The sequence below is a fragment of the Cydia strobilella genome, chromosome 19 (genome assembly GCF_947568885.1).
Source record: "Cydia strobilella chromosome 19, ilCydStro3.1, whole genome shotgun sequence".
In the NCBI taxonomy this organism is placed as follows: Eukaryota; Metazoa; Arthropoda; class Insecta; order Lepidoptera; family Tortricidae; genus Cydia; species Cydia strobilella.
The window spans coordinates 6512537-6538191 of record NC_086059.1 but is presented as its reverse complement, the minus strand read 5'-3'; the positions used below and the strand labels follow the sequence as shown (position 1 = coordinate 6538191).

Sequence of the window (25655 nt, the reverse complement as noted above, 5' to 3'; positions counted from 1 at the left end):
GATTCCCGGTAATCGATTCGACTTATATCACCCGTCTCATTCACACGCGTTTTAAGTGTAGAGGATGGAACGGACGCATCGTCTGATGCAGCTTACATTCGATTAGAATACGCTGGAGGTTAAGGTTTATTTTTGTCAATATAATTAAAGATATGACCGATAACATGTTAAGTTCGCGCATTCGCGTTTTCAGCTCCAAAAATTGTCAACCTCATTGAGTTCCTTTTGAGTTTCATTTTGGATCGTAATTTTGCACCGGAGAGTCTAAAGTTCAACAAAATCACATTCGAGTTATTTTTCAAATGTGTACGGTGTAGCTTCAAATTTGTACCTTGTACAGTCGCCAGATATATCGAAGCGGCCAAGGTGTTCACAATATCTGAACACGCACTCTAACGCCTGGCCAATAGTGCCGTGTTCAGATATTTGTGGGAGCCTTGACCGCTCCGATATATCTGATGGCAACTGTACTCTAATAAATAAGATTAAAGATTAGATTAAAGATTATTTATTTACACAATAAATAAATAAGGTTAAAATTTGCCGTTACAACTATACAGAGTGGCTAAAAAATAAGTCCGTTGCCAGGGAGGTTTTGGGATTATACTGAGCAATTTTTACTATGGGACCAACCACAAAATAGCGAAAAAAAATGTACCCTCCTATAGAAAATGGACCAGCCAAAATGTATGCAACTGCCAATTTTTTTTTCGCGATTTCGTGGTTGGTCCCATAGTAAAAGTTGCTCAGTATAATCCCAAAACCTCCCTGGCACAAGAATGCACTTATTTTTTAGCCACCGTGTATACTATCTCCGAGAACATAATGCGAAAAGGTGGATCTTTGATTTACTAGAGCTACATTTTACCTTCTTACAAATTGCAAACAGCAGTTACTTAAGCATTTGAGGGAACAAAAATAAAACATACAAACAAAATACTGTCCGCGCGCCAATTCCGTGCATTCGGAGGTCGAGGAAGTGGGGGGGTGTGCGCCGCGCCCGTACGTACTAAATGACACCACTCTGTCATGACGCCCAACATTCCTAACATTCCTCAGCCGTGCACGGAATTCGCGCGCGGACAGTAGGTATAGGTACACGGTCTGATACGTACCTGTAAAGATAACGGCAGCAGACACACTAATACGAAGCAAAACAAAAGATATTGTGCCGCCATTATTATCTCGATAATATAAAGAGTTATTAAATTTTATTATATTTATTTAATGTTTATTCGTTAAATCCAGCTATCTGTGCTAGTGTTTGAACGAAAATAAGAGCACTTGTTACATGCTGTGCGCTTTTATGTGTCAGTAGGAGATAAGAAAGTATGCATAGCACCACGGATAGGGACAACAAGTTACGGAAAACGACGTTCCGGTAAATTCTGCCTACGGCTCAACGTCCAATGTCGTATAATAATTTTAGGGTACTAGATAATTAGTTAATCCACAGTTAACTAACACTGAACTAATTATAACATAATAAACTGAATTATTATCGCTTTTCCTTTTAGCCTTAGCTTATAATATTTAGTACCGATTTTCCTTACTCTTGCCTATTCTGAAATAATTGATCTGCCTCAATTTCTGTATAGGTAATATATATATATAGTTGGTCAAGCAAATCTTGTCAGTAAATAAGAACAAAAAAATTACACTCATCCCCTTCTTCTGGGCGCCAGCACCAGTGTCCAGTGCAAGACAAAGACAGTACGACTCTCTCCGTCTACGCCCGAAATGAGACAGTCCCTTGACAAACTATGTATATATTTTTTTCTTTATTCACTTTCCTTTAACCTTTAAAGTAAACCAATTTATTCGGCTTATCCACGGATAAATTGTATTGTATTTTGTATTGTATAAGGCCACGAAACTTTAATTTGAATGTATGTATTAATAATTTGCTTTAGGAATTAACTCAATCAGTCCGATTCAGATAAAACCAATTGTTTTAGATGATTTTGAACTGGTTTTGACACGACGTTAAAGCACGCTGATTGGCGATTGGTGAAATGAAATGAAAGTCGTGCGTGAGATGCGCGCCAATCATCAAGACGATCGTCAAGCTCGTATCAAAACCAGTTCAAACCCATAAGAAATTGTTAAATCTAAATCTTGCTCACGGTCGTAGCGCTACGTCGTCGTAGCACATATCATGGGTTTCCCTGTATGTAGCGAAAATGATTTGTAAAGCCAAAACAACGTGTCGTAATTAACGCTGGGTTAAATACGAGATTTATTGGATGACAATGGAAACAAATAATGTAAAACAGAATGAGGTCAACGCTTCTCGCGGGGAGATCCCTTTTTCATTACTAACTAGTAAATACATTCGCGGGACATATTAACAAAGAGGATATAATAGGATAGAGCGGTACTGACATAGTAAATTTTTTCTACTCGTCGAGTATAATCTGTGTATTACAACTTCATATGCAACACTACAACACTACTCTTTTCAACGTTGGATAGTCTATGGTTTAGCTTAACGTTGCTTGTTAGTCTCCATAGGCTACGGTGGCCAAAATCGAGGAAAAAACTGTCTTAAAATTGAATTTAGCAAGGAGCAGGTACCAGGGCCTCATGAGTTACGAGGTGTCGTTGACCAACCCGCCGGGGGCGCCGGGCCCGGCGGCTGGGGCGCGTACGAGTATGAAGGTATCGCGGGCTGCGGCAGTTCGCGTATCTTAGCTGTATACTTTTGGTTTGTTTAGGTACCTATATGATTTCACTAGTTGAAAGTATTATTTTTTTGTCTGGTAGAAAAAGTATTGTATACAATAGTGATATAATCAAGCTTTTCAATCTCGTACCTTACTTAAGCAACTCAGCAAGCTTCGTTGCTTAAACACGGTACTCGACTGAAAAGCTCTCTATTATATTACGATTGTATAAAATACTATTGTAGCCACAGTAAATTCACTGCCATCTATTGACACACGATTAAAACTAAAAAATAGTACGTACCAACCCACACCTTCCACTTCCTTCAACCTTTACACCTTCCACTTCTAGGCAATGGAGCAACGAGTGACGAATTCACCTTCAGTTTGCCAGACTGTTTTTCATATAGAGAACTAAAATTATTTTAAATACGAGTATGAGATCATTCCTTAAATAGATATGTTATTCAATTTGAGACACAGGTAATACTTCAATCAAGGTTCTTCTCGGAGACAGGGAAAGTCGATATAGACTCTTGAAGAATGGACTTCCTCAGGGGTCGGTCTTAGCTCCTCTCCTCTTTAACATCTACACCCGTGACATACCTGCTACGAAATGCGACAAATTTCTGTATGCTGACGACTTGGCTCTCACAGTTCAAACTAAGAACTTCGAAACTGGGGAAATGGTACTGACACAAGACTTACAAACTCTTAACGAGTATTACACAAAATGGAGACTCTGCCCAAACCCGACAAAAACAGAAGTAGCGGCCTTCCACCTATCTAACAGCCAAGCACGAAGAGAAGTAGACTTAACCTTTTGCGGGAAAAGGCTCCAACATAATTTCTACCCGAAGTACCTGGGGGTAACCCTCGACCGATCCCTGACCTACAAGCCCCACCTGGAGAGTCTAGGACAGAAATTAAAAACTAGGGTGAACTTAATCAACAAACTCGCGGGAACAACCTGGGGAGCACGAGGCCGTGTCCTGCGCTCCTCTAGCCTGGCCCTTGTCTACCCAACAGCAGAGTATTGTGCCGCAGTGTGGTACAAAAGCGCACACACAAGTAAAGTCGATGTCCAACTGAATCGTGCTATGCGCACAATAACGGGTTGCCTATTACCAACGCCTACACACTGGCTACCCGTTCTTTCTCATATTGCGCCACCAGAAATACGCAGAACACACGCCGCCTCGAGGGAATGGGAGAAATCTAAGAAAGGCACGCTTCCCATAAGCAAAACACTGGATGACCCTCCCTATGCACGCCTCGCATCTCGCAGACCTATCTGGTCGGACCCGCAAATCACAGGCCCAGAACACTTCTGTGTTAACTCGGAATGGACGAAAAGCTGGAACACGTATCACGTATCACGTAACACACAGTCACAAAATTCCATCAATGATATAAATCCAACAAAAGAACCACCTGGGCTTGACGAGACACGAAAAATCTGGGTCACACTAAATAGAATCAGGTCCGATGTCAGCTGCTGCAACCACAATCTCCATAAATGGGGCTATAAGCCCTCACCAAGCTGCGACTGTGGCGCGCCAGACCAGACAACCACGCACATCGTAAAGGAATGTCCCAAGAGATGCTTTCCTGGAGGCGTGAAAGAACTGCACGCGATAACTGCGGATGCCAGGGAATGGCTATCAAACTTAGATCTAATTTTATCTTTGTAATATCTGTTTTTTTTTGTGTGTTTTTCATCAATAAAGCCATACGATAATAATAATAACAGGTAATACTTTATAGGTACCTATTATTTATGTTACAAAAGACTAACAAGATGTAAACGTAGGTCAAGTCATGTTTTAACTAGTAATTAACTGAGATAATGTTATAAAATCTTCTTATTTCTACCTCTATATTATTTTTTATTCTTATATCTACCTATTTATTAGATAAATATATCAAAGTATATTGTATTAAATCCCGCGTAAGCCGTTATCTCAAAATGGATAAAGTTATTTTCGACATTTCTATCAGTCATCCATCACATCATTATAGCATTCATACACACTCTTATTCATATACGATATTTTATCCGTATTCCGTATCTACTCACGCAATCATCAAATTGACATTATCCTCTTCCTCTTAATTTTTCTCAAATTTCCATAAATCTGAACAAGTTTGGGAACAAATCAAATTATTTTATTAAATATTTTGATTTGTGTTTTTTTAAGTAGTCACACTACTATATATAAATTAAAAACTGTAATAGATGTCATATATTAAAGAAAAAGTGACGAAGCCCTCCAGTGGTGAAGGCCGTATCCACTGGAGGGCTTTTTCTTTAATATATACCTATAGGTATGACATCTATTACAGTTTTTAATTCCATAAATCTGTTTTAGTTTCTACTGCACCGATAAGGTTTTTTCATTCCATTGCATCTGGTGGTATATTGTCGATGATATTTAACTTATTGTCCAACTTACGTCACATCCTTAAATATGATTAATAGGTTATTTTATTATTAAACCTTAACACGATAGGAGATAAGAATTAGATTTGTGCCGTTTTCAACCAAAAGGGAACTTATTTTCGGTTGTCAATAAGCCCTATGTCCATAAAGCTTCAATTTGATTGTATATAGATAGATAGGTTGATTACCTTATCGACAACCGACAATGTGATAGGTACCTTTTAGTTGAAACGCCACATTTAATTAATGCAGGCGTCGGCGGCTTTTTATGGTTGATTTCTCTTATTCTCATTATTATTATATAAATTTGTGACACAGGTATTTACTTTGTCTATATGTATGTAATAACTATAAAGAGCTCTATGGCAGAGGGAATATATTTCCCACCCGATTTTGAACTTTATTACAAAGTGATAGGGTTAAATTTTGCATTATTTCTGACACCATTATGCCTTATAAAACCCTAAAGTGCCTGTTCCTATGATATGCGAATACAAGTACCTACTTATATGGATTCAAAACGTAGCCAGCGACAAGATTAAGATAACACCTATATCACGTATAGTACGATTGAACTCATATGATAAATTGTTATCAGGACAACTACATTATTCTTACTATAATCCCCCTGTTCCTAAGATTTTCTTAATAATTACTTGCTTCTGTAAAAATAAGTCAGTTTTTATTTTCGCCGATATACTTTTTGAATATCGACGTTTCGGTCAGTGTTTTCATTATAACATTTTGTTTACATATTTGCCTTTGAAATGACGTCATGTAAACAAAAGATAAGCGATTACACCCGTACCTACTAATGTCACACGTTGTATAATGGACATTTGGACATTCACTTTATCATTTGTTATGACTAATGAGAATGACTTATGATATGATAGATTCGTATATAGCTACGGGTAGATAAAATTATCACATTTATACTATAACTTATTCCGGTTTCCATTTCTTTATGACGCGAACCCGCGACAATAGTATATTGTGTCACAAGGGAGCAAAATGACATATTTACGGCGAGGGCGTACAATTGAATCCTAAAGCGAAGGATTCTATAATAGAATCCTGAGCGTAGCGAGGGATTCTAACATAGAATCCTGAGCGTAGTGAGGGATTCAAGTGTTAACGCCCAAGGTGAAAATAATTTTGCTACCATGTGACACATACTGCTTTTCACATCACCTATGAGGAAATTACATACATATATTAGGTTTCAAAACATTATTATTTTGAGCAAAGATCGATACGGACAGTGCCAAAAATATGTATACACGACCTTAGTATAGGTATTACTTCTGGCACTTTGTCCGTATCGATATTTTCAGACGTGACTGTACTGACAAATTAAAAGTACCTACAGCTCATAATTATGTACCTAATATCTTTTCAAAGACAGCAGCAAACACCTAAAATGATACAATGAAAATCGAGTACATTATTTATGTAGATTTTTCTGGTAACAAATTAGCTCTTACCCCTTTGAACCAAATCTTCGGAAGAACACTATGAAGACTGATATCACTTATATTTATTGTTATAAAGTTATTGATTTAAACTAAGTATTTACAAATTTATACACAATACAGAACCGCATAATTATGCTTTGTAAAATATGTGTACAAAACTTTTTAAAAATTAACTTTTTAAATTGCATAGACAAGTATGGCTGCGTTTAAGGAGACCTAAAATGTCAAAATAAAAATTAAATTATTAAACATTTTTTTTTGCGTTTCTTTGTAAATATTACGCTAATTAATTTATTTACTTAATTTAAATATGCTATTAATTAATTTAAAATACGCTAATTACATTTATTGTTTACAATTACAACAAAATATTATTTAAGTTAGAAAAATTGTATGCACGTAATCGATTATAAATAAATTGTAATCGATTATATGCATACTAAATTCATGTCTGTGTGTCAATATTTCATACTGGCAACAAAATGTCCTTGAACAGAAAAGTGCCACTTTGATCCCTCCTAGCAGGGAAGAAAAGTTCCCTTTTCGAATAGGTGATGTGAAAATAATATTGTAAAACAGTAGGTACATATAATGTTAAATGTCAACTTCACATTACGTTTAATGAATTATGAACTATTAAGCAATACTTAAACTACTGCAATCTGTATATCTAAAACCAACATCATCTAGAAATTCTTATTCGCAGCGCCTAAAAGAAATATTTTAGCAAACTCAACAAATTACGCTTTTTCCTACGTCAAGGCACAGAATAACTAATAGTACTACCGTCAAGGTGCTAGGTGTTTCAGTGGTACCATGCGTTCATATATTGTAAATAAAATGAGAAATTTCGTAGCTTCGAAGTATTTTTTTTTTATATATTTCGATTTCATCCGAATTTCTCCTTCCCATACAAACGGAGTTTCGTTCTCATTTAAAACTACGTGTTGGATTGTAATGATACTTTGCACATACAATGACATGAGGTATATCTAGTCATGTAATTAGTTTATATAGCTCCAGTTTATAAAACAAACGAAATAGAGCAAAAACAAATTTTGTATGAAAAAAATAAATTCGCTGTAGTTTTTTAACTATGCTATCTGAAGCTACATAAACTAATTACAGACATAGATATATATTATCCTATTGTAAGTACAAAGTGTCAGAGCAATCTAGCCAGTCGTTTTTAAATAAGAGCGTAACTACGTTTGTATGGAGAACCGAGCTAGTCGGGGACTCTTAGGACAGACTACTAGGCACTACTACTACTACTCTACTCTGCTCTAGACTTAGGTAATGAGGGCTATCGTTTTTTTGCTCACCAGTTGGCGCCTCTGTTGATGGTGGTCCAAAAGACTATAGAAAAGCTGTCAGTCATTGAAGTGACAAGTGACATTTGACATTTCGAACTATGGAAAAGACCACCATCTACACTAGCGCCCCTAGCGGCGAATTCATACGCGTTAGCCCTCATTAAAATAATACGAAGGTGTTTGTGAATTCGAAAATGAAAGAAATAAATATATTTTAAGTCATTTACTATAAATAAAATAACAGTAAACATACAATTTGGCTTATAATTACATCTATATATGCAAAAATGCAAATATTATATACAAATTATCTTACTAGAGTTAGACCAAGAAAATTCGGCAGACCTTGACAGCACACGGTAGTGCCAGTGTTATTTGTACGTCATGATTTCATAGAAGTTTGACGTTTAAAATAACATCTGCACTGCGTATGTGGTGTCAAAATCTTTGCAGACTTTTCTTAGTCTAACTAACTAATTAAATGTCAAACAATTATAAAATTGAGATTGCAATGTCAACTAACTTTAATATTCAATGGTAACAGTTTTAGTTTTAAGGTACTCGTTCAGTGCTTCTTGACCTGAAACAATAACAACTTGAGTTAATACGTGCCGATATTAATGATGTCAGCAACCTTAGCAATGGTTTCTGACCCTATACAAATAGACCGAATATGATAATTCCATGGGAATATATTGAGGTATTCCTTTAATAATTCGGTCCTAGAAACAAAATCAGATAATTTTGCCGTAGTTATCTAACATACTTATATCTGTTATGGCGCTTATACAGAGCGCAAGGAGCTTGCACAGATTGCGTAGAGAGTTTAATTCGCGCCTTTTCGCAACCAGGCCAGCCAGGCTTTTCGTAGGTCGCGCCGGTTACTTATGACACATGACAAAATGGTCAGTAAACTGTGTCGTTGTTAGGACTCAAATCCTTCACTTCGTCTCGGTTTCTAAGGACATGGACGCAATATTTTTTTCATCACACTCATTCAGTAAATATGGAATTGCACGCAGGCTTAGCGGGAACTATAGAAAAAGCGTTTTCCCTCGGGAGTTATGAAGTTTCTAGTATTATAATTAACAGTTTTTTGTCTTTATACTTCATTTTTGTATCGCAAGTGTGATGAAAAACATTGTGTGTAACCCGGGGCGTAATAATATTGCAAACTCGAATCTATAAATCGCTCCGGCAAGCCGTCGCGTTTTAACTACACTCTCGTTTGCAATATTTAAGTTACGCCCCATGTTGCACAATGTACTATTGCTGGCGAGTAATACATTGAAACCCACCTAAGTCCTTCCCGAAGCCGGACTGCTTGAACCCTCCGAAGGGCGCGGCGACGTCGGTCTTGTTGTAGGTGTTGACGAACACCGTGCCCGCGTCCACGCGCTCCGCGAACTGCAGCGCGCGCGACACGTCGCGGGTGAACACGCCCGACGCCAGCCCGTACTCCGTGCCGTTCGCACGACGGATCACGTCCTCCAGGTTTCTGGTAATATGAAGTTTTTTTTTAATACCACGTCGGTGGCAAACAAGCATTATATCTCATTACAGTAAAGTTCAAAATAGTCAATTCTTAATGTCGAGCGACTCCATAATAATACTCCGACCATGAATCGCATTGAAACAGTAGGTTTTTTTAAAGAAATACTCACTTGCTGCTAAATTTGCTAATGATCATGATGGGCCCGAAGGACTCCTCCTTGGCGATGAACATGTCATCGGTGACGTCAGTAAAGATGGTTGGCTGGAAGAAGTAGCCGGGCCGGTCCACTCGTTTACCGCCCAGGACTAGACGTGCGCCTTCCTTTACGCCGGCTTCACAGAACTGGAGAAAAACACAAAAATAATAATTTCCATCTAAATAGAAAATATGTATTAAAAAATATTGACTTTGGACCAGTTGCATCAACGTTGCAGCATTGCTGAGTCAGCAATGAAATATGAAACTTTCCATACAATAACATTTAGAGAACGCTTTAACGGTGGCAGACGGTTTGGTGCAACTGACCCTTAGTAGTGCGCATTCATCATCGTCATCTCAGCCGATAGACGTCCCACTTCTGGACAAAGGCCTCCCTCAAGGATCTCCACAACGAACGATCATTCGCCGCCCTCAACCAACGGTCTCCCGCGACTTTAACTAGATCGTCGGTCCATCTAGTGCGCATTGTATAATTATAACGTGTAAATAGTCATAAGAGCGCATCGCTTACGTCACGTATGCGTGCGGTGCGCTATTTAGGAGCGCTTACTGTAGGGAGCTAGTGGCGCTTTAAAACCTACTTGATGCCTTGTACCTACTATAAGCTGCAAAAGTGCATACCCACTTCATGAATTCATTTCTAAAGTGGGTATTATGTCCTCTTCTTCCTCAGTTCCTCATGGCAGAGGGTCGCGACCACGTGAGGTCGTTATTTTGTGCACCAAGGCTGTCCATTCTGCACGATTCTCCGCCTTCCTGATAATAGGCGCCTGTGTTGATCCCTGGCAGGCCTTCTTTACAGTGTCTACCCAGAGGGTCGGTGGATGTCCACTACCCCGTCCTCCATCCACCATGCCAACCATAATGCGCTTTTCAAGGTTATCCGGCTCCCGTCTGGCCACGTATTATGTACCTACCTATATATCCTTGTGACTTAATGAACGTACCTCCAGAAGTTTGTCCATGTGAGCCTTATGGTTCTGAGGTCCGTGTGAAGTGCCCCTGTTGAGCGGGTCTCCGATAGCTATCTTCTTGGTTTCCTCCACCACTCGCCGGAGGAACTCGTCGTGAATGGTCTCCTCAATGAACAGCCGACCGGCGGCGATGCAGTTCTCACCCTTGTTGAAGAACACGGAACCCATACCCTGGAAAAAAAAATTATGTTAATTTGTTTCTATACGTTAATCAATTTCTATGAGCTGAACACCTTGATCCATAAAGTTGGCTGTTCTTTCGTTTCGTTTCGTACATACTCTTGTACTAACTTTTACCCTCCCGATTTTAACCTTTTAGAAAATAATACCGGTACAAATAGTATCTCAGTTTTAAAACCTGAAGTTATGTAACTTAAATTTTAACTAAATCGGTTCATTTGTTTTTGTGACGATTAAGAATATTATTTATTTATTAAATCTTTCAGATTCGTATTAAAGCCGGACCAGTAATATATGACGCGCCATGTTGCGGAATTCACTGGAACTTTTTTTTTTTTCATAGTATACTGAACTGTCATGAGAATAACAGCGCCCTCTTGACAATGTTTATATATTACAGGTCAGGCTTTAATTAGTAAGATTGATTTTTGATTTTGATAATGCACAACACTCAAATTAAATGTTATTATTCATTATGAATATACTTGGATTTAAATAAGTGAGTAAACTCACATTTCTGACTGCCTTGTCCAAGTCGCAGTCTTCGAACACGACCAGCGGTGACTTCCCTCCGAGCTCTAGAGACACCTTCTTCATGTTGGACGCGGCGCACGACTTCATGATGGTTTGACCTGTGGGAGAACAGAATTGTATGATAAACTGAAATTGATGTCATATAGTAAAGAAAAAGTGACGAAGCCCTGCAGTGTTGAGGGCCGGATTCGAACCGGCGACTTTAGCAATCCGGGCTATCGCCTTGAACCCCTAGGCCATCCCGCCACGGCGGAACCCGTTCCAATTTCTCACCTATATGCCATCTTTCTAAGACTAGGCGTTTTAGAATTGTATGATTTAGATGATTTATACAACAATATTGTGAAAAAATCACGGAGCCTACTCATAAAGAGTCAAACAGGACACAATTACTGAAGTGTTATTTTTTAAGAGAATTAAACAAATGTGTTTAGCTCTGAACGAGAATAGGCCTACCTACGAAATTGCGGAAATACACTGAAAAGTTCACGTGATTAAAAAGAAATTAACAAAATACTAAAAAATCGTTTTGACGGTTCATAAAAAGTAGCCGGTTTTGACTAGTTAGGCAACTAGCCTTTACCAATGCCTATACTAACCAATCTCTGTGCTCCCAGTGAAGCCTAGTTTCCTGACTCGGGGATGGTCGGCTAAGGCCTGGCCGCAGACGGCGCCGCTGCCGGGCAGGATGTTGATGACGCCGGGAGGGATGCCGGCCAACACCGACAGCTCGGCGAACTTGAGCGCCGTTAGGGGGCATACCTGGAAGATCATTCCAACTTTACAAATCATGAATTACATACATTAACATGATTAATGTACAGGGTACATGACGCTATTGTTTTAATACTTCTGACAAAGCTGAGAAGACGATATTTGGTAACGTGATAACGTTTGATAACTTAGCTTTAAATTCAACGCTATATAATACAGATTTCTGCAGGTTATTAAGGTAGCCGACATACGCGTCACGTCCCCGACAAAGGATACCTTTATATGGAATGCCCCAGAGGTATATATTTGATATATCTCATTATTAATAGCATGCTAAAAGTATTGAAATTGAATATAAACGCCTTTGTATAAAGATTAGCAGATATTGCTGGGTTTTCGAATCAGTCGTAGGGATGTTGATGCTCAACAGCACTCAAATTTAGTAAATAACGCTTTCAAGTTGCAGTTCGACCGAGTCAAACTAGCCATATTAACGGAATTTTGCGATAGTAACTATTCCAATGTATTCCGTAATTAACAAGAACACAACTATGGTAGTTTAAAGTGAAGGATAGAACAGAATCTTGAGCAAACGAGTGGTACAAATTGACTTTGAGAATTTTTGTAACTGTTAATGTATGTTTTCTTTATATAAAAATAAATTTTAAAAAAAACTTACCGCAGCAGGTTTCATAACGACAGTGTTGCCAGCAGCCAGACACGCGGCCATTTTCCATGATAACATCATGAGGGGGTAGTTCCATGGAGTGATCAATGCGCACACGCCGATCGGCTCCTTCTTGGTTATTGTCAAGTTTCTGCATAAAAAAAAAAGAGTTAATTCGGAAAATAAAAAGCCTAATTAGAAAATCAAGTGGTAAATATAATCAGTTTGATTTAATTGCATCGTTCGATAGTGAACATAAAATGATTACGTATTTAGAAAAACATCACACGAAAAATTATTACTTATCGTTAAACGTTAACGTTACAATACAATTTTAAAATGTTGTGAAAATGAACAGTTATTTTCTTCGGTTATTTAGGGTCTACGTAAGTAGTATTTCCTTTTAACAGACTTTTGACCAAAGGTTTATACGAGAACCTGTCGGAGTGACAGCTATCTATTGGAATCTGGAATTTTCAACACGATCGGGCGAAAAATACACAACATTGAGATGGCGGCCGACTTTTAACTTAAAACTTGGACCATTTTTGTGAATTTACGTGTTATAATGGCGCCTTAATATTAAATGATTAAAGATATCGGCAATTGATCTAAATCAATAGATAGATAGATAGAATACTCTTTATTGGCACACCTCAGTAAAAGATACAGCTTACAGAAACAATTGATTAAGGATAGAGGTAGACAACAGGCGGTCAGGCGGTAGGTATTGAGGCCTAGTAGCGTCAATAAATAGGAATAATAAATACTAATCATACTTTGATTGAGTGTACCTTCGAAAAAAAATTACCTATTAGGTCTAGCGTGGTTGATGGGTATAGTGGAACCCTGGATCTTGTCGCACCAGCCGGCGAAGTATCGCCACGTCTCTATGGACATGCCGATGTGCGTTTTAAGGGCTAGTGTGTATACTGCTCCGGAGTCTATGGATTCTATCGTTGCTAGTTCTTCTTTGTGTTGCTCCATTAAGTCGGCTAATCTGGAAAGAGAAAAGATAGTTCAAATTTATTTATTTTTTGAAATGGAAATGAGTGTTTGCGTCATCCTTTGTGATGTATTCTTGAGTGCTTTTGTAGATATCTTGTAGATAATACAACAATCTATGTAGTTATTCTTTCATTTTAATACACTTGAAACACATTAAAGTTAAATAAACTATATACTATAATTGTATGGCACAGTTGCAATTATGCAACTCTATAAATAAAGTATGTCAGCCTTTCAACACCATTGCGTAATGAATATTATAGTTCTCTAAACCGTTGTATAATGAATATTTCAGTTCACTTAGAAATTAGTCATAGACAACAATAAAAAGTAAACCATTTCATCTCTATGGACTCCTAATTTAAAGATTAAAGTAGAGCACACTTACTTGAACAACATAGCGCCCCTCTCCCTCGCACTAATCTTCGCCCACTCGCCCTCCTCGAACGCCTTCGCCGCCGCCTTCACCGCCCGATCCACATCCCTCCCGTTCGCACTCTGCACTTTACATATCACCGTCTCATCCGTAGGGTTCACTATCGTCAGCGTCTTCCCACTATCAGCATTCACAAATTCCCCGTTAATGAACAACTGTGTAGGGAATTTGATCTTCATTTTGTTAACGTCTAGTTCTACTCCGTCGTATATGACTTGTTTGGTAGCGGAGCCGGCGCGGCCCTTCGCGACGGCCATGTTGAAAAACTCTTCAAAGGTTGTGTTCATGTATATGTCCTCGTTTTGAAGCTCTATTTTGACTAGGTCTTTTACTTCTTCTACTAGTCTCACGACGTCCATTGAGCCTAAAATGGGATGTTAGTTATCATCATATTCATGGCAAGCATGGGCAAGCAAGCGCGCACGGAGGGTTCCGTACCATTACGCAAAAAACGGCAAAGAAATCACGTATATTGTATGGGAGCCCCACTTAAATATTTATTTTATTCTGATTTTAGTATTTGTTGTTATAGCGGCAACAGAAATACATCATCTGTGAAAATTTTAACTGTCTAGCTATCACGGTTCATGAGATGGACAGTGGAGTCTTAGTAATAGGGTCCCGTTTTTACCTTTTGGGTACGGAACCCTAATAATATAGTAAAGATAGGGAATGTGCGTGAACTGTAAAAAGCAGTCACCATAGGGGCGACCTATTTAAGGGCGCTTATGGTCAATATTAAGTTAAACATTTCGATTTAGGCCACAAAGTGGCAGATCTTCCATCGTGCAATGAAGCGTGCGTCAGCTATAGATGGCAGCACCTGCTTATTGGCGTGTGAAGTGTCAAAAAGTCAAGATCTTATGGCCTCATTCATAAATCCATTTTGATTTAGTCCACAAGTTGGCAGCTATCCAAGGCGCATGATCCATATGGTAACTAATTTAAATTATTTATGTGATATGAGGCTTATTCCAATTTGCAATAATGAAATTGAACGTGCAATCCTTAACTGATTTTGTAATTTTTATTCCAACGAAATAACATCTACCGATACTCAATCATATTGCTATTACCTGCTCCAGAATCAAAGAAGTCCGTATCATTATCAATATCGATCCTAAGTATTGCCTTCCAGACGTCTCTGACGCTCTCGACGAATTGCTTCTCCTCGGCCGTCAACTCCAGCGCCACCTTATTCTCACTCGATTTAAAGAAGTTGGACGCGTTTATCATCTTCCCGTTCACTTTTAGACGCTGGATATTGAGCTGAAAGAGAAGGAAAGAGTTAGAAAATAGTGACGGAAAGAGAGGAGAACGCGAAGCGAGGATGGACTTTTATTTTTACGGATTTACGGTGGTTTTGTTCTAGTTGCGAGTGAGTTGTGAGCGCCCAAGTGTTTTCTTTAGCACACTGATACATTTAGTATCAAGGTTATCCAAACAATTTTATTTTTGAATTCAGACCGGAAGAGATCAGGGTTTCGAATTTTTGTCCGGAGTAGGCAACGTACAGGGCCCTATATCAAAGAACTTACAATGAGGGCTATCGTTTTTTGCTCACCAGTTGGCGCCTCTGTTGATGGTGGTCCAAAAGACTGTCAGTCATTGAAGTGACAAGTGACATTTGACATTTCGAACTATGGAAAAGACCACCATCTACACTAGCGCCCCTAGCGGCGAATTCATACGCGTTAGCCCTCATTACAATAAAATTTACAACTAACAGTATAGTACATTTAACAAGTTTGTGTACCAGAATACATAATAAGCGACAAATTTGTATTATTTATTTTTACATAACCTCCTAAGGCCCAAGGTCCTATCTATAGTACCTCTTCAGTTTGATGAAATTTAAATCCTATTCAATTGGAACAGTCGCTTTTGTTTTGTAAAATTTTCCAACAACGCAAAATTAACTCTATTTCCTACACTATAGGTTCAAATTTCCGCTCTGTATGTATGTCTGTCCCTATGTATGCTTAGATCTTTAAAACTAGGCAACGGATTTTGATGCGGGTTTTTTCCATAGATAGTGATTCAAGAGGAAGCTTTATATGTATAATTTGTAAATCAGTTGAACTACCCGTGCGAAGACGGGGCGGGTCGCTAGTGAAGTGCATTATAATATACCTAAATGAAGATTACAGACTTTTACTTTCACTTTCTCAGCAAGATTAATTTTTGATATAGAAAAAATTTGGGCATCCGATGTTTAAGTTGTAAGATATATAAAAAATAGGTTTAAGTTTTAGGCAACAACTAACCTTGACTCCATCATCAGCAGTAATCAGCAGACCCCCATCATGCACCAGCGCAGGATTCTTCAACCCAGGTATAACCAACTTATCCCCCACCACGTCTCCCCCCTTCCACAGAGTGGAGCCGAAGAACTTGATCTCCACAGTGCTGTCACTGGAGGAGTCTATGCCTTCTCTGGTCTGTTGTTGAATGAAGGTGGTGGCGCCGGGTGAGGAGTCTAGGCCGCGAATGAAGTTGTGGAGAGCTGTGCCGCCTTTGGACCAGTCGATCTAGAAAACAAATGATTAAAGCTTAGAATAATAAAGCCTAAACTATTTATTATTGAACAGTCACACCAAATATATTCTTATATATAAATGACGTTTTAAAATGAGAGCGTAACTACGTTTGTATAGAGAACCGAGCTTGCTGGAGATTTGTTTTCAAACATACAATGACGTTAAATTTGATGACGTTGAATGATGACCATAAGGTCCATAAGGAATTAAGCGAATTTAAGTTTTTCATACAAAACTTGTTTTTGCTCTATTATATAAAGTACAAAAAAAAAACATTGTCAAAAAATAATTGTTTGTATGCCTTACCACAATGTCATAAAGAGTATTTTAGTTCGACATTTAGTCAGCTGACTGCTTTTACAGTAAACAAGAGGCTATCGTAAGGGTTATCGTGTCACGTGGCCCGATATGTGACGCATTAAAACACTGAATAGTTCGAAATTATAAGATGTCCTACAGCATGTCTTTCCTAGTAGTGACAGAATCGCATTTTGGTCTGATTAAATGACACAGAACAATGCGCCATCTCCTCCTAGCTAGTCAGGAGGAGATGGCGCACTGTAAAACGACGCCAAACTTGTGGGTGGACATGAGAATTTTCTGTTTTTTGATGACACGATAACTTTTTATGGTGTTGACAAAGATCGTAAAATTTGGGAGGGATAGTCCTGAACAAATTCTTAAGATCCTTACTAAATTTCATAGTTTTGTTAGGACAATAAAAATGTATAGTAGAAAAACAGCAAATTCTTATTTCCAGACACAATTATGGCCGCTTTCCCACATACGTCCAGTTTTTTTGCGGGTACGGTTTTCTGCAGGATCGCTTTTTCTGTAGCATGCGTGCAGTATCCCGCAAACAGAATGCTTGTGTGAACGTTACTATATTAGCAAGTATACTACTAAAACGGAATCCTGCAGAAAACCGTATCCCGCTAAAAACTGGACGTCAGTGGGAAAGAGCTCTATGACGTCATTCCACAGTGTGACGGGACCTGAATTCATTTCAAAACAACTGACCGGTGTCCTAAATCAAGAGGATTGACAGTAGGGAGGGGAGAGTGATGTGTTACCTGATGTGTTTCCGCCTTAAAGAGTGCCGGGTCGTAGGTGGCGCCCTCGTCCGACTGTGTCATGGTTGGCGCCGTGCCGCTGGCTACCATGTTCACTGACTCTGCCAGCGCCTTGATACCTGAAACAGTGAACATACGATTAAAGAATCAATTTAACTTAGTTATAAAAGTTTTGAGGTCATTACCTCCTAAGGCCCGAGGTCCTACCTGTAGTACCTCTTCAGTTTGATGAAATTTAAATCCTATTCAATTGGAACGAGGTCGATTTTGCTTTGTTTCGTTAAATTTTCCAACAACGCAATATCAACTCTATTTCTTACACTATAGGTTCGAATTTCAGTGGCAAATTTTGGATTTTTCATTTGTATGGCTGTGCGTTAGGAGGATAATAATGATATTTTAATTTTGAGTTGATAGTTTGCGAAATTGTTGTTGTTGTTGTGTATTTATTTGTTTTTTGTGAGAAAAGAAAATCAAATATATGTATTTACTGCGATAACATACATTAAATCAACATTGAAAACCATAGATTAGAGCAACGCGGGGTTTTCGAAGTGCTACAGTCACTCTAGGCAACTATAGGCAAGTCTAAGAACCAAAAAAAACTAACACAAAGATAGTAAGATTCTCTCTGTATATGTTTGAAATGAGACAGTCCTTTGACAAACTATTCTTTGCCGCTTTTCTTCTTCGGTAACATTTGCAACAGGCAATGGAAATTTTGTAGCCAAGAGTAAATTTCTTCAATCTCTCTCACAAGCCTGATTTAACAAGTAGCTCAAAAGTTTCTGTTCTGCCACTCCTACCGAGTTACAAGTAACAGGAAAGTGGCGCCCTCTATTAGACACTCACCTTCGGGATACAAGTATTTGTTGTAAATGGTGTCTACAGTGTCATCTATGGTGACGGGGAAGGTTTTCTGCAGCAGGATCGGGCCGGTGTCTAGGCCGTCGTCAGCCCAGAAGATGGACAGGCCGCAGGTGGTGTCGCCCTCTATTAGGGTCCTGAAATAACGTAGACCATAAATAATGTTAGCCAAAATAACGACTATAGACAAGTTCCACCTTATGAAATATTCCGCGAGCTAAAATAAAAAAATCTCAAATCCCCGAAAGAAGGAGTTTCGCACCCCTGGTACAGTATATAGTAAGTTACTCTATGGTTTATTAAAAAGGCTAGTGCTGCACTCGGGTGGCAGATCATCAAGATTGTATTTTGGATGACAAATTTAGATCCCTAGGTGTGAAGAAGGAGTTAAAGGCTTACCAATTAATAGATGATGCTCCTCTATGCCTTGGCAGTATACTGGGGTGGTAGCAGATGCTCTGGTATTTGGGGTAGTTGATCACCTCCATGGGGATGAACTGGGTGCAGAACGGCAGTACATTGATGTCGGCTTTCACCTGAAAATTACAACATTTTGTTATAGTCTGAGCTCATTGACCGAGCGTCAGTGAAGGTCTCCGTTTCACAAAAATGCTTTAGTATGCCCGGATGTTCTCGTATACAGGTCGCATTTTTCTCGACCGATTCTCGTGAAATTTTGTGAGCAGGTTCAATAAGGATCAAACCATAGACATATATATTACTTCGTAAAGACCGGCCTTACGAGCACTACGAATGGGGCCGATACATTGGAGTCTGCGCACTGCGCAATTCGCCACACGACTGAGCGCGCTGGTGTAACTAAATGCGATTTTGACTCCAATTTATCGGCCCCATTCGTAATGCTCGTAAGGCCGGTCTTTACGAAGTAATATGTATGTCTATGGATCAAACAGATTATTTTTCGATTCAGTATTCGGAAAATTTTCAAAATGGCTCACAATCACCACGATGTTTACTTTTACCAAAAAGCGATCAAATGATTCGTACGTAAGTCGTAAGTTGAGAAATTGTATTTATAAAATATAAGATAATTGTCTATTTAATACTAAAATAATCGTATTTTTATGCACTACCTTCAAACTTTATGGTTTTATAAGATCGCGTAATTCGTTAACGCGTTATGTTTTTGTAATATTGCGAAATAACTTGTATAATTGGAAATATACGAGCATCATGGTGCGTATCGCGTAAGGCCATAGCTTTAAGATAAACACATACATAGGTCGCCACAGTGATAGTGTTATCTACCCATAAACATCAATGGCTACTTTTTGCGCCTCAAGAAGAATTAGTGCCGTAAAATCAGGTAACTTTAGTCCACAACATACAATTACGGACCAAATTCAAGTTCCAGTAAAATATGTATTAAGTATTTTTCAAATTATGTTGAGTATATAATATAGAAAGAGCATTAGTGTATTTTGTTGAAGATGTGTAAACATGATCACAGTTTCCGAACGAACAATTAGTTTACTTATATTGCCACTTGGTGTCGCTACTGTCAATGCGAAATTAAAAATTGTAGTTATCATTGTTGTTAACTTCTATCTTACATTAAAACTGTTAATTAGCTATTCTATTCGGCGTATTATTTCCTCAGGTTATGGGTTAAGCTCCAAATTAAATGTAACGAGTACAAATCACTTGATACTCGTTACCGTACCCGTTGATAATCAACGTTAAAAAACTGTACCATAGTTGTACTTGAGAATTATAGTTACCTAATTTTACGGTAGTTATCTAATAGGGATGTTGACAATTTTTTAGAACTGTTTTCATGTTATTGATAGACACGTAATTATTGCAAAAAAATATTTTAATTTTTATTCATTACTTTTATTAAAAAATTGACTAATTTTAGTGTTTAAATTTCGCGCAAAAACGCTCTAAGGTGTCACGTGATCTGGATGACGTAACGATGTGATAAACAAACTCCTGCCAATGCCAGAGGACCACCAGGTTTGACAACTTGTCTGTGCGTGTTTCTCAGACCGTGACGTCACGGGCTCCGATTTGCGTTTGCAGTCACGTGATGCTGGGCATTATTTTAAATACTTTTAATTATTTTTAACTAATTTATTACGCATATTTACACTTACAAAATATGTTTTTCAGCATTCTAATATTCCCTGCTATGGTAAAAACAACATTTTATATATTCGCGATTCATGTCAACATCCCTATTATTCATACAACATCGATTTCTAAGTTTGGGGTAAAATAGCCATTATAAGAGTAAATTAAAGAACTAATTCGACCAAAATGCCGCGGCAAATTAGAATAAGGTATTTTACAATATGCGGCTTTTTACAATTTGCCTTCGGCATTTTACAAACGGCGGATTCTTACAAAATGACTGCGACAGACACAAAACATTACATGACTCTAACAATGTGTTTTGTGTGTATGTGTTGTGTTTACACTTTATAACAACCACACAACAATGTGACCAACTCAAAATCGACATATAATAAATTTAAAAAAATTAGGAATTTATGAGTGTTTATGAATAACAATATGCTAACAAAGATTTATTTATTTTCATTGTATTATGCTCTTTCATTTATATTTTTCAAAAAATATATTAAAACCTTTTTTTTTTACCTTAACCTTTTGAACGCTTTATGTCATAAACAACATCGTCACTGTCACGCCAAGATAACGGGCGCAAGCGAGCGAATGTAAACTTTACTTGAAAGTGCCAAGGTTACTTTGACAGCGTCCGCCATAACCCTTATAGTTGTCCTTGGAGCTGTGGGCACGACTAGTAACAACCACTTTATGGGTTCTTGGCGTTCAAAGGGTTAAAGTCCTCCTAAGTCAGTCCTTTTGAATGTTTCCTACATTAGATAAGATAAGATAATAATTTAAGTTTAATCTATACTAAGAGAAGTAAATAAAGTTAACATTAACATTATAAATTTATAATGAATTAACTAGTTTGCCAAATTAACAACTACATTTACATTTATTAATTTTACATATTTTACATAGGTACTTATTCCTAAAATTTTGGAATTAAAGAGGATTTCAAAACTGCAATTTGTAGTATCACTGTAGTTTGTAGCAAAGATAGATATAACTCCGTAATAGATGGATACAGTCTAAGAAAAAAACGTGCCTCGAAAATCACGAAAATTTGATTTTCGATCAGATGGCGCCACTAGCTTTGGCCTACCCTCGTATAGAGGGCGTTGACGGTTTCGTTTGATATTTATAATTTTAACGCATATCAGTGTAAGAACATGGGTCAAAATCATATAAAAATAATGAATGCAAATAAAAAAAAACATTTATCTATATTTAAATACATTTTAACGTATTTTTATAAATCTTCATTTTTAGTTTTAATGTATGTCGATAGATGGCAGTGAATTTACTGGTGGCACAAAATTTACTATGACAGTACCGCTCTATCTTATTATATCCTCTTTGTTTGTAGAGATGACATGAGAATTGGTAAACTTACTGTATTTTTTATTATTATTGTAATTGTTTTCAAAATGTGATTTTTCCTAATGGATTATTTTTCCCACCCCTACAATATTTTTAATTTTGACCATATTTTGACATATAAAAAACTTTATATGTCAAAATATGGTCAAAATTACTTACTGTCAAAGGTACTTACTGTTTTGTATTCCTCTAAGATTTCCGGTATGACTTGTCCCTTCACTCTCCATGCCTTGTATTTGTACACTGGTTTTCCGTTTTGTGCAGCAATTGTGGCTGTGGTAATAAAATATTATATAAAAACGTGAAACTAGAGAAAATCACTATTGATCAAATTGGCAACAGGGATATTGATTAGCTTTATTGGAAATAAAATTTTATATGTTATTTTAAAACATATTTTGAATATTATAGCAAGCAGGTAATTGCTGTATAGGCACATCTCCAAGCCGCTCGTTCTGTGTGGACCCGTCTATTGGAACAGATTTGCATTTGTTTTTGATTCATTTGATTTTATAAATAACAAATTTAATCATATTTCCTAACATGATTTATTTAAATTTTTGTCAATTTTTCTATTGATTATGTTAAAAAATGAATTGGAAACTAATACTATACATTAGGCATATTTCTAGCATATGTTCCTTTTTTTTGTTTTGATACACTAGCTGCTCTTGGAGCTGATGTGTGTATATCGAAGCACTTGTATTTTATTTTTTACTTTTTAAGAGAAGATAGTTTTATATGTGACGTTTTCAATCAAAAGGTACCACATTTTCGCTTGTCGATAAGGTTGATTTCTAATTGAAGCTATATGGAAATAGCGCCTTACTGACAAGGGACAATAAGTACCCTTTTGGTTGAAAATGGAATTTATTTGTGAACTTACCAAGGGGATCCTCACGGTTGCCCTTGTCCAGGACTGTGAACACTCCGACAACTTCATGCCCATCTTTGACTAGCAGCTTGAACACCTCAGCGGCAAATGTACTCTGGCCAATAATTGCTACCCGCAACTTGGTTTTAGGTGGCTGAAATTATTAATGTAATAATTAAGGTTCTGTGAAATATTAACTAGTATAAGGGCCACTTGCACCATTCACTAACCCATTAACCGTTTAAACCTGGAGTTACCATGGTCACCAGTACAATTTGATACTGGATTAATGGTTTAACCGCTTAACCCCGGGTTAGTGGGATGGGGCAAGTCGCCCTAAAACATTTAAAGGACTTAAGAAGGCGGAGTTAGAAATTTGATACATGATACATATTATGAATTCTACCTAGCAATTAATCAAGCAGGGATACGTAACGATTTAAAAAAGGGGGTGTAAAGTTTAAACTATTTTAAGACAAAAAAAGCAGTAAATGTCAATAACTAGGAGTGAAAAATTCACCAAAAAACTGTATGATATTTAGACCACATATAACATTTTAATATAAGTGCAAACGGAAGAGTAAACAAATAAAACTTACCTCGTCTTGTATTGCAACAGGAGGCATTTTTATGACAAAAACTGGTACTATTTAAAGAAATATAGTTATCAAGCTCCTGTGTACGCTTTGGGGAGCGCACTAAAACTGGCCGGAGACTATCAACGCCTTCCTATTTATTGTATTACCCATTCAAACACCATCTCAACTTTGACACCACTTATCGCATGCTTGTAGTCTAACTATATAGGCGAATTATTGTTATCACAAGTTTTGAATAAGCCCGCACTCGTTTGTGTACATTATCTCGGCATGTGTCCGTCCGATAGCTTTAAAGCATAGAAAATTATGTAAAAATATTGCAAAAATACCTATTTATATTATTTCATTACTTCTCACGAGAATCCCGTCCCGCCTAAACAGATGACAGATGACGTTTAGGTTTATGGGGCTGTTTGAGTTTGACCTTTTCATTTTTGGATAAGAAACTCAGAAGAATTTAACTACTAAAACAATAAATTCACTATTTTATATGTAGAAGTGCCCTTGTGATTTTAGATCGTACTGATTAATGTTTTCTACACCGGCATAATGCAAAATTCTATTGGTCAATTCAAGGGCAAAACATTAACGGATACTACAACATTTTCACTTCCGTGGAAATAGGCCTCGATGCCCTCGATGAGTAAATTTGCTATACTTTACAGTGAATTATACGATAAATACAAGAAATTGACACGTTTACCCTTTCAGGGCATCGCGGCGCGAAGCCGCGAACGTGAGTGTGGAGTCGATTTCGCTGATTAGCGAACTAGACTCCACACTCGCGTTCGCAGCTTCGCGCCGCGATTTGCGCACGAGTGTGGAGGGCCCTTTGTACCTGTGATTGTACCTAAAGCTGGTCAAGCAAATGTTATCAGCATAAAAAGGCGTCAAATTTAAAAATATAGGCGCGAAGGGATATCGTCTCATAGCAAATTTGAATTTTGCGCCTTTTTCTACTGACAAGATTTGCTTGACCAACTATATATACACATACTCAAACACCCAACTTGTCAGTAGAAAAAGGCGCAAAATTTAAATTTACTATGGGAGATTAACCCTCCGCCGAGCCCACATTTTTTAAATTTGCCACCTTTTTCTACTGGCAAAGTGGCTGTATGTGCCAATAGGTACAACACTAATTTAAAAAAATTACGAGTCTCTGTGTCGCAGTGGGCTAGTCTGGCTATAGTCTGGCTAGTTTACTGTATTTTGATATGAATTTTTTTATGCGAATGTGTGCAACTAACAAAAAACATCAAGTAGTAAATTGTTTATATTAACTTAATTCACATCACATATGAGAAGCGTGCTTATCAATAATACCATGGCCATAACATAAGTATTCTTTACGTCATTACATGGGATCCGAGAGGTCATAACATTGAGATAACCATAACATAAGTGATAAGGGAAAACGCCTGAAATCGTAGTCGTACTATGAATAACTGAGTCACTTAACTTCAGTCTGTGATAAATTCAACTGTCAGATTTTGGTATTAAGAAAAGCTTGTCGAGTTTAAGGAATCTGTAAAGTAAAAATCAGCTAAAATTATTAATTAAAATTGTTACTTTCCTTTACTTTAACTCTATAAAGTTAACTTTTTGTACGCCAATGACGGATACATCGGCACCGCAGGTCCAACGCCAAAGACCGATTAATCCGTCACGTCACAGAGCAACATAGACCTACGAGCATTTGCATAAAGTTCAATTTCAGTTTTGACACTTCGGAAGTGACTTCGGTGACACATAACCAATTCCAATATTAGCTAGAGGTTTACCTAGAGGTCAACCTGTTATTAGCCACCCAATATCATCGACCAAATTATAGGTGACATAGTGATACTCATTTATCACAGGTCACAGGCAATTTTATTATCACTCGTAAACATGAAAATTGCGAGGCATAAAAATAGTTACAATCTCACGGGTCCGTAACTTTAATTCATGGGTAGACTAGTAGACTACTTTTATGCCTAACACACAAGACCCCATGAATCCCAACCATACGTGTTTTTTTTTTTTTTTCATACGACGTCGGTGGCAATCAAGCATACGGCCCGCCTGATGGTAAGCAGTTACCGTAGCCTAT

General features: G+C 37.6%; 3 protein-coding genes across 7 annotated transcripts in view; 1 reads left to right on the top strand and 2 right to left on the bottom strand.

The window, feature by feature from the left end:
• Positions 1 to 25655, top strand: part of LOC134750242 (flotillin-2) — a 470025-nt gene that overhangs the window by 371705 nt on the left and 72665 nt on the right. The gene's annotated exons all lie outside the window — the stretch shown is intronic.
• LOC134750240 (vanin-like protein 1) overlaps positions 1 to 25655 on the bottom strand; it is a 37095-nt gene that overhangs the window by 10188 nt on the left and 1252 nt on the right. Inside the window, exon 2 of the mRNA XM_063685388.1 lies at positions 1116 to 1181. Within this exon, the coding sequence (XP_063541458.1) occupies positions 1116 to 1178 (63 nt within the window). The 5' untranslated portion in view covers positions 1179 to 1181. The remainder of the gene's footprint in view (positions 1 to 1115; positions 1182 to 25655) is intronic.
• Positions 8125 to 23866, bottom strand: LOC134750234 (cytosolic 10-formyltetrahydrofolate dehydrogenase). The gene is made up of 17 exons (XM_063685381.1): positions 23561 to 23866; positions 22974 to 23115; positions 22263 to 22360; positions 19010 to 19146; positions 18596 to 18747; positions 17744 to 17862; positions 16398 to 16661; positions 15207 to 15399; positions 14083 to 14494; positions 13498 to 13686; positions 12699 to 12837; positions 11905 to 12067; positions 11285 to 11403; positions 10565 to 10762; positions 9568 to 9740; positions 9202 to 9401; positions 8125 to 8483 (listed from the first exon to the last, which is right to left on the bottom strand). The coding sequence occupies exons 1-17, from the start codon at positions 23585 to 23587 to the stop codon at positions 8428 to 8430; spliced, it is 2781 nt and encodes a 926-aa protein (XP_063541451.1). The 5' UTR covers positions 23588 to 23866; the 3' UTR covers positions 8125 to 8427.